The sequence below is a fragment of the Gavia stellata genome, chromosome 3 (genome assembly GCF_030936135.1).
Source record: "Gavia stellata isolate bGavSte3 chromosome 3, bGavSte3.hap2, whole genome shotgun sequence".
NCBI classification, from domain to species: Eukaryota; Metazoa; Chordata; class Aves; order Gaviiformes; family Gaviidae; genus Gavia; species Gavia stellata.
This window is the reverse complement of record NC_082596.1, coordinates 72,484,167-72,500,352: the sequence shown is the minus strand read 5'-3', so window position 1 is coordinate 72,500,352 and position 16,186 is coordinate 72,484,167. Positions and strand designations below refer to the sequence as shown.

Genomic DNA, 16,186 nt, shown 5'->3' with positions numbered 1-16,186 from the left:
CCCTAGCAGTCCAGCTGCCCCCTCACTCTCATCCCACTGCGACAGCAAGCTTTTCAAAGCAGTAACAGGCATGCAGACTTGCTGCCCTAAATTTCAGGCACAGGGGGCTAACTGACATGGATGGATATATCTGGAGATTTAATAGCACACCTGATCTGCTTTTTCCATAACTACAGAGAAAGAGTAAAAAGGTCATGCGGCTGGCCTTATTTTTCCTACAGTTCTGTAGCTCTCTAAGCACGACACAGTGTGCATTACTGTAACCTCAGCAGGTTACGAAATAAAGAACTATCATCACTTAAGAGGAGATTAGTTAAAAGAATCACGGGCTTTGAACTGTCATAATTTAATAAAAGCTTAATTGAACAAATTTTAAGAATGCTGCCCTCTTCAAAGCTGACACATGTCTCCAGAAAGAGAAATTCAACTTTTGACAGCAGTCTTTATGCAACGAACACACATATTTCATGTGACCTTCGAGTCCAGCGACTGTTACATATTGACACTTTATTCCTCCATATTCCAAAAAAGCCTGTAAGCACGCTCATTTTACTATCCATTGTTACTAACCACTCTTAACAGTTCTGTTTCTACATTTATTCTCACAGACACATTTGGAAATTGCTGTCAGTTGCTGATATTTGTATACTTGAAGATATTTCAAATTTAATGACTCCTTACCAGTGAATTTTCAATCCTCAAACCTAGAAGAAGGTAATACTTGTGAGTGTCATACAATTACACTAGTGTAATACAAATACAATTACACTCACAAGCTAGTAGAATGGTTTGCCAAATACTCATTTATTCATACAGTGAAATATATTTGAAAAGACTGAGACAAGTGTGCGTATGAACAATCTATTTAGAAACTTACAGCTTGCAGAAAACTTAAGACCCCTCTATGGTGAGTTAGGACACACTCTCCCAAAAGAGAAAACAGTTTCATTTGTGCATGCTATGTGTGTAAGCATTAGTGCAGTAACACTATATCTAGATACTAACTTTGTTCACACAAGAACCCTGAAAATTAAGAATGTGTACATACATGCACACTCCTCAAATTTGGGAGATACCCACCAAACTGTGGAGGGTGGCGAGATGGAAATATTCTCCTTTTGGGTAAAAAAACCCTCCCTAGCAATCTGTGTTCAGGAGACCCTCTAATCGATGAGGGTCAAGAGGTCTTCTTGTAACACAGCTCCTAGCAGTTTACAACAGCCTTCATAAAGTTTAGGTATAAGTTAACACTTACCTTTTACTATCTGAGTTCTGTCCTCAACTGAATTAAAATATCTATAGATCTGCTGGTCAGTAATTTCTGTATTTTTTCCTGTCATATTAAATATTCTCTTCTCTTCCTCAAAAGATAGCTTAATTTATCTGTTCATATTGTGGCAGTACAATACTGTAATCAAGATTACTTTATTACATAGCCTAATATTAAAACCATTCTGCAAAAAGCACACAGCATTAGGAAGACTACTCTTAAATTTTCTAACGTACATCAGTTTTGTTAACTATCTCCACATATATTGCCAACTTCTGAGGTGCTCCATGTTATACGCAGCAGGAGATGCACTATCCCCCTTTCCAACCTCACGTCTTTCAGTTGCAGACCTGTCCTTTTCCCCAGGTACCTTCCTTTCTCCCAGAACTCTGAGCCCCATAAGCAGAAGGGAACTCACACAGTCCTCCTAGATGGGATAAGCAGCTGTTTACTAGATTCACTGCAGTGAGGCAGTCTACTGGGCAGGGAGAGCATCAAAGAAAAGAGCAGCAGATGCTAGCAAGAAAGGGAAATACACTAGGTTACAAAATACTGGAGAAAGGATGAAGATCTGCATTTCCCCCAAGCCGCCAAGGGAGAAGAAACCGACATGGGTAAGATACAGTTCAACAAACTGAGTGTGAAAAGATTCCATGCTGGAAAGGAAACAAAAATGGGAAACAGAGCAAGCATAAAAGGACCACAGTAGCAAGGGTAAGTTAACAAAACAGAATTTCAAAGGCAAGTTACCACAGAGCCTTCTGTTGTCTTAACTTTTAAAGGCAAAAAAAAAAAAAAACCAAAAACATGACCACTTGAGCAAAACAAAACGAAATGGACTACTTACATGTTTTTGCCGTTGTTGTATAAAAAACTTTTTCCTTTTAAAGGAAATTTTTAATATGTTCACCCTAAAAGAAAGAAACACACTATAAAATACTAAGCAATGTTTAGAGGGAACAAAACAATGAAAAATAATACTGTGTACACCAAGCCTAAAAGATTATACTGTTAAGTATTCAATGAATAATATGCAGCCATCTCTTGTGTTGAGTGGCAAATAGGTGTCAAGAAACTCAAAGCAAAAATTTTAGCTAAGGAAAGGTCTTTGAAAAATTGAGATTCTTCCTCATTTACTCCTTAAATAGCTCACATAGCAATTCTCTCCCACCAAATCTATTCTTGCAGCAAAAACTTGATGGCATCCTTTACTAAGCCGCACAAATGTTAAATGTCTCAAGTTTGTATAACTTAAGAATCGTACAAGTGTGACTAAAGGAACAAAATTTAAGACCCTAATGACATGACAAGGTTGGTCATACATCTGAAATTTCCCAGACACTTAACAGAATTTGCTTCATAATGTGAAAAAAATCATGGACTTGTATGAATAACTAAAACATTGTAGTTAAAATCTTAATTGTAGAAGGATGAAAAGTGTAAGAATGAGTGTAATATATTTTTCACTTCAGTTGTTAACATTGCTGCATAATTTATGTAGTAATTTTATATAGAATTGAACACCTCTTTTCTATCTACACATGGTATGAATAAAGATTTTCTAAGGTAAGGATTACAGTTGGAATTGGTACTCAAGCAGTTTTCATTTTAATTATATGCTTATAAGTTTTGCTAAATTAAACAAAATTCTAGGTACCCACACACCTTCCTACAGCAAAACAAGACTTATCTAAAATACTTAATTTTTCTCTACAATACTTCTACTTCAATAACTGAGAACTTAAACATTTTGGAAAAAGGAATCTATGATCAGCTAGAATCATATGGATGCCTTGGGAAAGCTATTTAAGGTATGATCAAGTCATGACTGCCTAAAATCCACCATCGGGCATGGTAGTGTTAGTTGATGGTTGGACTTGGTGATCTTACAAGTCTTTTCCAACCTTAGTGGTTCTGTGATCTACACCCCATTAAAGGGTTTTGGAAGGTTGCTGCTAAAAGTCCCAGAATATTCTCATCAACTGATAATGTTTCACAGCACCTTAGATCTCATCAGGTATGAACTATATTGAAGATTACCTCAGTTCTTACCACAGTTTTGCATCACTCCCAGCAAGTGGGACAATGGCATAGCATCCATTGCCCACTGCCCATGAGAGAGACGCACTTTAATTCATTTATATATAAATCCTTTCTTAATCCTAGTGCCACTCTGCCTTAGTATCACTCAAGTTTTGCATTTCTGGTTCTTTCTTAACAGATTTCTTGACTTAGATTAAACTTCAAGAAATGAGTTTTCTAAATTGTTCTCAGCTTACACAGTCATTGACATGGTCTGGTTTTACCCTAATGTAGAGCCAGCAAAAATGCAGGACACAGAAAACTAACCTTGCAGACTAAGCAAAAACCCCTCCACCCAACAACAAAAAGGTAGCCAACATTCAAAAATACCAAAACTCTCTCAATGTCTCCCTCTTCCCCCCTCCCCCACATGTTTTTTTAAAAACATGATTCACTGCATGACCACATAATCACTTCAAGTCAAACCAGGGCTTTAAGTCTCTTTATTTTGACTCTCCTCTAAGTAGAGCATCCCTCTCAATTCCATTCATTCTTCTTAAAGTACAACTAAACCTATTTAATTCAGTGACAAAGAACACTTGCTAATCTGACAGTTTTATTTAACATTAACTAAAAATCATTTGCAATGTTACGCCTATAAGTTGAGTGAATGTTCGCATACAGCACAATCACAAAAAATCCAAGAGATTAAGGTATCAAAGGATTTAGATTTAACAAGTGCTTGAAGATGCCACATCCAAAACATGATCTGAAGAGAATGCATTTATTCTTATTCTAACTGGTGGCTCAGCTGCCCTTATCACTCACCAATAATCTGTCCAGTGACTATACAAGGCTCACAAATGATTAAATCTCATGGTTTACTTGTAAAATGCTCAAAACTTGTAGCATATTAATAATGAAACATCTTTTGGGTCCTGTCTTCCTATCATTCACAAGGTTCAAAATAGATTTGTCACCTAGTGGGCAACAGAATTATTAATTTCTGATCGAATTGGCAGCTCTGTCCTAGTACTTAGTACTAACAGCTGGTATTTTTGACTTGACGCAAAAATGTTTCTATAGCTGACAAAGTCTTATACTTTGCCATTGGAAGATTCAGCAGGAAAGGTTCTGTCAAATTTGCTATGTAAGACTCTGTCGAGTTGTTTTTCAAATTTTAACTAGCAATGTAGAATGCAATCCTCTAGCAGTTTCTCTGAAGTTTTCAAAGCAAAAGAAATGGCATACACTTGAATCCAACCTTAATCGCTGCTGATGTAGAGAGTGCTTGTATGTTTTTGCCATTAAGATATTATTTTACCTGCAAAATGAATTTGGAAATTATCCCAAGACACTTGAGCACCCCCAGGAATAGCTTTCCAGAGCATATAAAAATACTGCGTTAAATCCAGAATTATTTTTTAAACCTGCCTTGACTTGCATTGCTTCTGATCAGTCAGCTCCTTACATAGGTTGCTTTGATTGAAAATCCTCCTTTTGCCTGTTCCTGGAAACTTTTGGTCCCCTTTGACTACTACCATATGGCATAGTTGTATTGTTGTCATCCACTAATGCTGCACAGTATTTTACTTAGTTTGGAAAGAGTGCTTTGATGGTGTTTGCTGCCACCTTGAGTTCTACCACGTTTATGGTGAAGCTTGCTCAGCCCATAGGAAAAACTACTTACTACAAATGGTGTTACATAAAAAGCCTAAATACTATTTCAATTATCTGAATGGGTTTTTTTTGCATTCTCAGGCATATACTGTTCTGTAAGGAATCTCCTTACCTGCACACCTTCAGCCCAGCCAAGATACATTAAAACTCCAGGCAGTACAGGAATAAATCCTGCTTTGAGGTCTAAAAAGAAATTGGACGTGTACACTACAAATACAGCACAGGCTAATCTGCTCTGGTGACTTTTCTTGTTTTCTTGTTTTCAGGGGGCAGGCAATGGACACGCATGAAGAATTATGACTAACTCATTCAAGAAGCCAGAAATAAAATACCAAAAAGTTATCCCCTATGTAGTGAGCTTTTGCTCCTTTCAAGTTGAGAAGATATTTTTAGAGAGAGAGTAGGAAAGCTTGGAACAATTGCATTAGCTATCAGCTGAAAATATTGCTGCCTAAACCTCATATTTTAGAGTGGAAATTATCTGCAGTGAAAAATCCGTGGGGTTTTTTTCCCTCCATTTCTTTTTGCAAATGAGAACAGGTTTTTGTAAATGATGTTTTAGCATGTGTTTTAGTTCTCTGTGCTCTCCAGGAGTCAAAGAAGCACAGGAAGTTGTGGATTCCTGTCTTGCAAGCTATAAAGGTCTCTTTCCCTTCCCTAAAAATCATATAGTCCTGGTTTTTAAAATGCCATCACTATTGGTTTTCAGGATTACTATAATCCATTTATACCTTAGGTCACTAAGTTGGCACAACAGGACTTGCAGAAGACAGAAAATGTGCCTCCAGCTGACAGTTTTTAAAACCTGCAGCTGTTTAAAGAAGCTGAGATTGACATATGAAAGGGCAGAGCTCGGGGCACAAAGATAAAAGATAAAATCCTTTTATGCTTTAGTGTGCATTTGAGATGGAAAAATACAAGATGTCACTGTGCTGTATGAAAGCATTATTGACATACATTTAGGATGGTTACAGTACATCCAAGTGAGTTGAAAGACAATTCATTGCAAAGAAAAAAGAAAAATCCAGAGACAGTGCAATACCTTTTCCACTAAAAATAAACTGAAACCTATTTTATTGCTTTCCCATAAGAAATACCTGTTAGGTTGGGTTCATAAGGAAAGGATGGAATGACTCGAGTATTTAAGGAATATTGCTAAGCACCTTTTTATATAATTAAGGAGCAACGAGCAAGTACAACCTATTAGAATGCACTTTTCTGTCATGATTAAGAAAACGTTCTCCAGAAAAACTGTTACAAATTATATGAGGAAATTTTGCAGAACATGATAAAGCTATACTTTATCAAGTATACAAAACGAATTTATACTTATTTTAAAAAAGAAAGACTGGGAAAAATTCTTTCTGATCCAACCCAAAAACTTTAAGGAAAGGCCCAGCCTCCATGTAATTTCTAATTTATGTTATCATTTTTAGTACGGTATAAATAACAAAGCACATAAATACTATAAATGATTATATCTTAACTAATTTCTAATATCATTCACATTAGACATCTTGTGCACATTGCTTCTTCGTAGAGGTTATTTTCTACAGCACTGTCATGCATCCTAATGTTTTCAGTATCATGGAATAATGCAAAGGTCTCTCCCACAGAGACTCCAAAACCTGTTAACATTATACAGCCTTGTTTGATGACATATAAAAATTTGTCTAAATTATATTATCCTAGCTCCAGTAAATCTGAAACTCCAAATAACTCATTTTACATTTCTTTTCTGAGAAGCAAATACCTTTGTGCTGAATGATGGGATAAAATGATCAGACTATTAGCTGCTGAGCTTTACTAGTAATACTGATTTAAAAAAAAAAAAAGACATAATAATGGTAAAGCAAATGGAAATAAGATTGAAAACACCAGACATATTTCTTTACTAGTAAAGGAATTTACCAGGGATAGAAGCTTGTGCAGATGAGTTTTCTATATACAGCAATTCCACTGGATGCAATCCCAATCATGAGATCTAGATTATGGAGATCCTGCAAAAGAAAAATACTGTAAAAACACAGATGCAGTTTGTGTCATTCTCATTTATCTACTTATAAATTAATTTCCAAGTTTTCTATTCTTAAATTGTTACTACTGAGGCAAAAATTCAATCACATATTTGGATTTTTTTTTTTTTCTCATTCATCTCTTTCCTTCAATGTTATCTACTAGGTATTAGAAACTCCCACTCATTAAAACAAGTTGTAATATTCATCTTACTACACTAGATAGTGTAGTAAGAGACTAAAGTTTCAAGTCCAGCGTTATTAATTTAACCATGGGATAGAAGTTGAAGTACTTCCCAAGATCAATCAGGTAAATGTCACAGAATTTTGGGAACTGAACACAAATGTCTTAATTCTAAGCTGTTTAAAAAGACAAAGGAAATAATTCCTTATTTTTTCCAAAAAGGTTTTACCAGCAAAGACCACAATTCTGCATACGAGAGTATGCTAGAGGAATATTCATGTGTACATGAATATTTGATGCACTAAACTGAATCCATTGTTAACTAAAACAAAAACTGTGCATTAGCTTAACATGCTCAACTGGAAAAATGCATCCATAAATTTACAATCCTTTATACATATTGAGATACTCAAGAGGATACACATGCTTACGTATAAGGAAACACTTGAGTTGGAAAGAAAAAAAAAAAGCGGGGGGGGAGTGGGAAGGAAAGGATGCTGAATGGTCAGTTTGAGTCCAAACCCAAACTGATGTTATAGAAATTACAAATCTTGGCTTCCTATCTCTCTATGTTCAACACATACTAATACATCATTACAGAAATTTCTAAACAGAACTGAACACATGCATAAATCTACATGTAAGTGTAGAAGCCACTGGTTAAAACATCAGGTTTGACTCAAAAGTAGTTTCAGACTATTTTGTAAAGGATGGCCAAGGGTAATGGATTCTCTTAAAGCCGTCAGTAGCTTAGCTGCTCCTCTAGATGGTAGTCTATGCTCAGTTAATATACAGTTTTCGTCTATGTCCAATCCCAATTTCTTTGTATTAGTAAGGTACAGAAGAATAGAACAGATAGCATGTGCTCTAACAATACTGTGGAAAGTCTACAATAAATCCTTTAAAAATAGTTGAATAGAAGCATGTTACAGGCATATGAATGAATGAAGCTGAACCTAATTTGCAGCATAACTTATAAACCTCCAGTGAAGTACCACAGCAGCTCATAGAGAATGAGCATAACCTATTTAATACATAGTGTATTAACACTGAATACTGACAAGATGAGAGGAATACCAGTTTTATCTCTGAGCGTATAATAAAAGAAAATCACTAGGTAGGTAGCAGTCCAAATACACTTAACATGAAGGTAGCCCAGAATCATCTGAAATTATTAATAATCCTCAGCAACCTGCTGCCCCACTTTGCCAAGAACTGCTGCTAGGAGAGCTGGTTGAATCTCCATCAGAAGAAGCTCCCGAACTGCCAGTTTATGCCAGCATATTACAGGAATTCAGAACTGACACCCCTTTATTTTAATACTTGGCGAGAAAACTGAGGTATTTCAGGAGATGAATTGCATGTAATTTAGCTGCTCCTGCCATGATACAGCCAACCTAAAGCAGGACAGAAACCTGTATTATTAGCACTTGGAGCTTACTCCAGGTTCCTGCTTTAAAAAAAAAAAAAAATCAATAGTGTGAAGAAAAAACAGCTTTAGGAGAAAAAGATGAAAACCTACATGATTTAGCTGAAATAAGGATTAGCTAAACACTTGATAGGGATTAATTAGGCTAAACTACTGTATTTTCTCTGGGAGCTTTGTCAGAACAAAGTTCGTTGCCCACCCCGCTCTGCCCCAGTCCAAAACACTAACCTCCCATGCTATTTGTTACAATTAATTCTCTTGTGTTCAACCTAAGAAATCCAAAACCAAGACTTTGGACTAGCATAAAGAAAGAGGGTCTCTCAAAAGAAACATGATGTAGATGTGCAGTTATTTCCCCTTTCAAAACATCTATGCTGTTAAATTGCACAACTGAGAAATAACATGCATATACTTTTCTTTTTACCTGTTCCTTTATAGAGACAATCATAAAAAAATTTAAAGAAAAATCATCTTGCCAGGCATTTAGCTAATTAAATACTGATTCACATTTTATTTCATTTACAATTACCATCTGGATTTTTGTAGACATGAAAATATTGATTCTACAAATTTCCTACCTTCGTCTCTCTGAGTAAAAATGAAAGATGAGTTAACATCAGATTATAGTCTAGATAGTGGTCCAGAGTCAGAAGGAGATTAGGAATTCAAGAAATCTCAAGCACAGTTTTAAGGTATTGAATTCACTCTCCTGAGTTTCTTAATACTATTTCATTTTTTAATATTACATTTTTAACAGTTCAGATTTATCCTCAGAGACAAGCAGAAGTGTTTGCAGATGAAAACTGAGCTCAGATTAATTCACTAATGGAAGTTTCATTTTTAGCAAGTTGCTAAAAAGAAAGCTGACACTTGACTTCTGCAAAGTATTTAACTTTGTACCGTAAAACATTAAAATTAAGGAAACTAGATATTCATCTGTTCTTCAAGAAACGTTACCCAAAAGTATCCCACTCTCAGCCATCAGCACAGGGGCAACAACTTCTTTTGGCCATTAGTATAAAAAACAGGTGTTACTTGGTTCCTTTGCCATACACAATCTAAGAAGACTAAGGCTATTTTAGCAGCAAAGGGCTGAATCATAAGGATCCACAGAGATAAAGCCTTTCAAAAAGCCACGGGTTAACTACTCCCTGCTAGATCTGTTCAAAACACTGGGATCTGACAAAACTGGAGGCGTGATTTAAGAGCAGTACTAAGTGAGGGGAGGATAACAGGAGGCATGGCAAACATCCCTGCCAAAACTGGGGTAATAAGACGGTAGCTTCTGTGAAGCAGCAGCATATTGGGGGGGAAGGTATCTAACCTTCACTACAAACTTCAGAAGTAGACTGTTTCAAACTTCAAAAAAGTGTCATTAACAGCCAACACGGGCTACCGGATGAGAAAAAATGTTGAGGAGTATTCTTTTGCAGGACTGCTGCAGCACAGGCAAAACACTCAGCAAACGGAAGACTATTTACCAGAAGACAATGCTGAGAATGTCCACTCTGATATAATCCAGTGCTGTCACTTTTCTTATAAGCCTTCAGGAGCATAATCAATGATAATGTCTTGGTTGAAAGGTTTGCCTCATGGCATTCAGTCCAAACAATGACTTGTAACCGATGTTTTGCAAGTACAAAACTCCAGAGACAACCAATCACACCTCTACTAATAACCCCCCTTCTCAGCTTCTGGCGATTTACAGCTAGAGGATTTCCTGGATCAGAAGCTTTTTGGATGTTTAATAGACTCCAGTGAATCATTCTTCTACTGAACTGCCTAACAGCTCGATACCTATTTCACCTTGGTCATCCATTAAAATAGCAGTAATCCCCACAGTTCAATTGCAGCCATATGGAAAAAGTTCCTTTTGCTTAAACCTGTCTCTTTCCAGGAAGACTGAAGCCCCTTAAATCTTTTACTACTACCAAAGCAAAGAAAAAAAGTAAAAATTGTTATTCATGTTCTCCATGCTGTTCACCTGCTACAGAAGGCTTTTACTTAAAACATTCATGATTGTTATCCTTCTCTGTATTTTTCTTATTCCATTACCCACTTTGAGATAAGTAAGGGAGAGGAAGAACAAAGCTCACATTCAAATTGTATCAAAACACAGATTTAAAAGGTGTCATGACATTTTCTATTTTGCTTTCTATTTTCTTCCTAGCAGCTTCTAATTGCCTAGATGTTCAGTTCAAGTGGTAGAAAAAACACACCACTTCAAATATTTTCATCCTTAAAAAAATTGAATTGAGATAAAAATACTAATTTGGATTGAAACAGTAGCAAGACTGTCTGCATCTTAGCAGCATGGAATAGAGAAGGCTTTGATTCAAATTTGTACTCCATTTGATTTAGATCATACAGTTTGGTGTCAGGAAGAGTAGGGGCTCATGACTAATATTTTGACAAACTGTGAGCCCCAGGTCATTAAATATGAAACAATGCACTGGCGAAAAAAAAAAAAATACACTGTTTAAGCAGATATCTCCAGAAGGTATTTCTACTCAAATAGAGCATACACCACAATGAAATTTATTTAGCTGAAAATGTCTGAACCCACTCTAAACTATCCTCACTACTTGGCACTGATATGACCACTACTGACATCCTGCACGTAGTTCAGTGGCCTACAACTGAGGAAGGATGTTGGAAATTGAAGAACTTTTAGAAACAGCATCCTATGAATATTAAGAGAATAGCTTGGTGAAAGTCTTGGAACTTAAATTGGCTTATTAAAATACTAGGCTACGACAGAAGTTAAAAGGCATAGACTGATCAAGTTAATTGCATCTAGGGAAATCTCAAGTGTGACAGTAAAGGGTTCTTCAATACAGCAGAAAGGTGACAGATGACCCAACGGACAGACAATGAACCTAGACTAAGTCAGATTAAATCAGATGCCCATTTACAATTTAAAGGTAATCACCTTATTAGAAATTGGGAAGGCTTTTACATTGTCAGAAGAGACAAGAACATAAGAAATTTGTTCACGTATCCTAGATTACTTACCCACAACCAATGCATATGAACCAAGATATCTGATCACCTTTAAGTTGTCACATAACAGTTGCCTCCGCTGATACTCGTATTGGATGGTATGAGCATAGACAGTTCATATTTTGATCACTTCAATTATTTCCTTTCCTTTGCACTTTTCCCCATCCTTAAAAAAGGCCTCTACTGTTTGAGCATTGAATTTCATGAATATGAATGTAATTACAGTGGCTTTATACAGGAGTATTTTAGGAATTCTTAGAAATCTAATGTAACACTCACTTATTTGTGGTAGCATAAAGAAAAAACAGAAGAAAACATCAAGCTTAAGGAAAAAAATTACATTTATCTCTTCCATCATTACAGAAAGTGATGATTTTTTCATTAAAATTCTGTGTCAGGATTATTAACAAAACTCAGAAAAATGTTAGGAAAAACAGTAGTCATCTTCATTAGTAAATCAATCATCTGCACTACACTTCATTAAGTTTTATACTACAAGCTTTATGTCAAAATAATTTGCTATTACATAAAAGCACAAATGGTAACTTGCACACTAGGATGCAATAAAAAAAAGTAGTTTGGGATTCATCTCAGACAGCTAGTGTAATCAAACAATTAAATCCCAGTAGCCAGTGAAATACTAGGACATGTTTCTTATCAATGCACACCTTGTATCTGAAAGATTTCAAATACATTTTTAGTGGTCATCTTCCACGATGTTAAATACTGCTTAGATTTAGCCTGGAGTCAGGGAATACAGGAATAAATAAAAAATATCTCTACATTCTTAACACTGTGTTAGAAATTCAGAGAAAGTAAACTCTTAAAACACCTGCCAACTACACCATAGCACTAAACAGAGCATTCATTTTCTTTCATGCTAAGACATTCATAAGCTTTAGTAAAATTATTAAGTAAAATATATTGCAGTATTGAAACAAATTATTTTAAAAATATTTTCTTACTCTTTTGAGAAGATCTAGCTTATTTGGTTGAAATTCCAGCACCTATGTTACACAGAAATTATTGAAAAATTACCCAACTCTTTAATTAAAAACAACACATGATAAAGTCAATATTAAATGCTACTGCTTTTACTGCTATTAAGTTCATGTAAAAAAAAACACATTTTTTTTTTTTAAAGTGAAAAATCACAATGTAAACATACTCTACCACTGTGCAATTCCACTCCATAGAATTCAAGTGTTCGTGCTATATTTATGTAGCAGGACTCTGCTTCAGATTGCTTGAGGCCACTAAAAGAGGGGAGAAAAAAAAAATATATATGGACCATAGTCAAAAATAAAAAGACATGATATTATATTTATTCCAAATGCAGAAAAACAGAAGAATCCCACAGCCCGGTATCTGACAAATAAACCTCATTAACAAGTGCTGCAAGTTCTTCACTGGTGAAGGCCCTACTAAACTCCTCTCAAAGCCCAAGCAAATTATACATTATGTTATTACCTTAGCCATTCTGGACCAGTTCTTTTTACAAAAATCATTTGAATCTGTTTTGTTTAAAGGGATGAGGAAACGATTCCCCTATAAAAGCTTCCTTTATAACAAGAAGCTGTATCTGTAAATATTGTATATTGCATAGTCTCTCAGAAGGAAGTAATTTAGAAGAAAGATTAGAAGCAGGAATGTTCTAAAAAATGAGGGGGAGAAAGAATATTAAATATGTTGAAGTTATGAAACTCACCAAGGAAAAGACATCTGAGTTTATCTATAATCTGTAAGTCCTAAAATACTTCTTTCTCCCGCTGCTAGATGTGAAATGTACTGCAAGACTTACAAGGATTCTATCTTCTGGTCGTCTTGAAAGCTTCTATGATTCTGAGACTTTTTTGTCCCAAGAGACAAAAACTCAAAAATCCCCACACCCCAAATAAACAGATTATATCTCTTCACGGAAGGGCTACATGGAATCTACCAGGAGTTTTAAAAACCAAAGAGTCCAACAGTAATCCCTACCTAGCTTGTTCTCCCATGCAGCCTACTAATTATTCACCTGAGAGGAATGCAATGCGGCCTAAACAAGATTCCTGTAGGCATGATAACAAAAGTAGCCCCTTCCAATAAATTGCAGGACAAAGACCAATAAAGAACCGATCAGACAAGAGACAGCTCTAACCTGGAATCTGCCATAGCCTACTGACATTGTGCTGTGCCCACAGCGATCCCGGTCTCACAGCACAGATCAGCAATTCAGGCACTACAGCGTGTTCGAGTAACTGTAAGAACAGAGGCTGAGGGACATGTGTAATATCTACACACATCTAAGTAGAAAAGACATCTGATACCATCCTATCATATCTGCAACTAAGTGCAGGTAAAAACAACTCTTTGCTAGGTGAGCCTCCAAAATGACACTTATAAAATTACGTTAATCAAATGCAATTTAAATACAATCTGTAAAAAGCTGACATAACATTGTGTTGTGTTAAGAACTCCAGATACATAGGCATTCCACATAAGGCAGCAATCTTCATTTTTAAAAGGGGCTTTACCTCAAAAGGTGGACATCTATTACTTCCAATTAATATCCATCCTTTCAAATTCCAGGCCATCAAAATACTATGCCCGGAAACAACCACTCTAGGAAATATTACATGAAACTGAAAGTTACCTTGAACTGGAAAGCCATTGCCAGCAGTGTGGCTTGAGGATGTCACAATATCGAAAAAAAGAGCAAAGACAAAAAAAGAGCTGTTTGTCATAATCCTGAGACAAACTGCTTACTCAGATGTACATCTACAGTGACTACTGTCACCTTGATTTTGAAAAATATTAGTAGACTTTATGTCTTTCACTGTGTCAGAAACATAGAGAAAAAACCCACAAAACTACTATTTTATTATATAAAAGGATGCTGAATATGTTTCCAAGAATACATTATTTTTATTTTTTAAATTTTGATCAAGAACTTTGTTCAGAAAGCTGGGGAAAGTCTGTTGCATACCAACATGATATGCCTGTAGATTTTAATTCTCAGTTTGCATACACCATCTACACCAGACCAAGCCTTGTGTCTTGAAGGGCCAACAAGAAAAAGTATCTCAGCAGAGACAGGTTTTTTTCTTGTTGTTGCTACACCTCCGTACTCAATTAGAGATGAAATGAAACCTTGAGGTTCCTAAGCAGGTGGTAGTTACTTGGTGAGATAAACAGGCAAGAGGAAACCAGCCTCAGTGTCTCCTTCCAGTTTTTATAGCTGTTGATACACAAGGGCTAACAAACATCACCTGGAATATAAGCATCATACGAAGTTTCAAATACATACTTCTCCTTAAACCGATGGCTATATCTAGTGACCACTACAAAAACATTACCAATTTGCATAATATCCGCATCCTAAGACCTCAGGCTGCTTATGCACTACGCAAAAAAAGGGTAAGAAAACCTTGTTAGAACAAACTACATACAGAAAAATCCCCATATGAATTTAGGGATGAACACAAGGAAAATTTCTGAAGCTATACCAGTTCAATGTGACAACAGTTGCTTTCTCAACAGCTACTTACTGTCCACTGAATAATGTCTGATATGAACATGTTCACAGAACTACTTTCTCAGATTTTGCAAAACAACATAAAAACTAGCTAAAACAAACCTTGCATTGAGCTACAACATACAAGACATAACATGGCTTCTCAAGTCTGTACCGTGTTTCAGCAATTCCAGCCTTTTAATTTTCCTTTGTGAAAGTTTCCCAAAAGATAGACACTAAAGAATGAAAAAGGATAAATGTTTATAGGGCTGGCTTTGCACTCCTGTAACCTAAGAATGCCAATTTAAAAGGCATAATAATTTACATACGGTCTACAGCAAATACTATTTACTCCAGATCAGCAGAAATCTCATTCCAAAACAACATTTTCTCCTCAAATTGTAAGAACATAAATTCTCCCATTCTGTCTTTCCTTCTCAGAAGGCCTGTTGAACACTAGAACAATTAGTGTCAAGTATGTTCCTGGCACTGATCTAGTCAAAACCATGTCTCAGATGTAAGTATTCACTATGAATGCCAAAGGAGGATGCAAGAAATACTGCCAGGATATACAATAATTTGTCTGTCTCCTCCTGCATTCTGAAATAAATCAGCCTGAAGAGTTAAGTTTCAAAAAAGGTGTTAAAACAATAAAGAAACATTTTTCCCAGTCCAGTCTACTCAAGTATTTTTATTCAGAACTTCAATTACCACCACCTGTGTGAATTCAAATACAGAGGTTAAACTTCTCAGTCATCAAGGCTTCACTTTACCAAAACCACTCAATGAAAGCATCTGTTTCACTGGAAGGACCCAGAAAAGAAAGGAGTCTTTCCAACAGACTCCACCACACCTTTGTCTGGACCAATGGTAACTTCTAGTCTTTTCTCTGCAGAACATAACCAGTTTTATATCTCTGTCTATGATAGCACTAAATACATGAGTTCAACCCAACCACTCCAAGACTCTTCAGAATCTTCCCTCAGTGGTCTCTGAGACGATTGCTTCCTAAAGACAAGCAGATTTATTCATGCCTGTCTACAAGTCCCCCTCTAAAAACTTCTGAGCCTACTGGAAACAGCAAATT

The 16,186-nt window shown here is 36.0% G+C and overlaps 1 protein-coding gene across 2 annotated transcripts in view; it reads right to left on the bottom strand.

Moving 5' to 3' along the window:
* The window catches only part of PTPN3 (protein tyrosine phosphatase non-receptor type 3), a 97,930-nt gene that overhangs the window by 55,219 nt on the left and 26,525 nt on the right, over positions 1-16,186 (bottom strand). For both annotated transcript variants that reach the window (XM_059836170.1, XM_059836171.1), the window contains exons 8-10: positions 12,772-12,859; positions 6,884-6,972; positions 2,118-2,181 (exon numbers count right to left, since the gene is read on the bottom strand). In XM_059836170.1, coding sequence (XP_059692153.1) covers positions 2,118-2,181; positions 6,884-6,972; positions 12,772-12,859 — 241 coding nt within the window. The remainder of the gene's footprint in view (positions 1-2,117; positions 2,182-6,883; positions 6,973-12,771; positions 12,860-16,186) is intronic.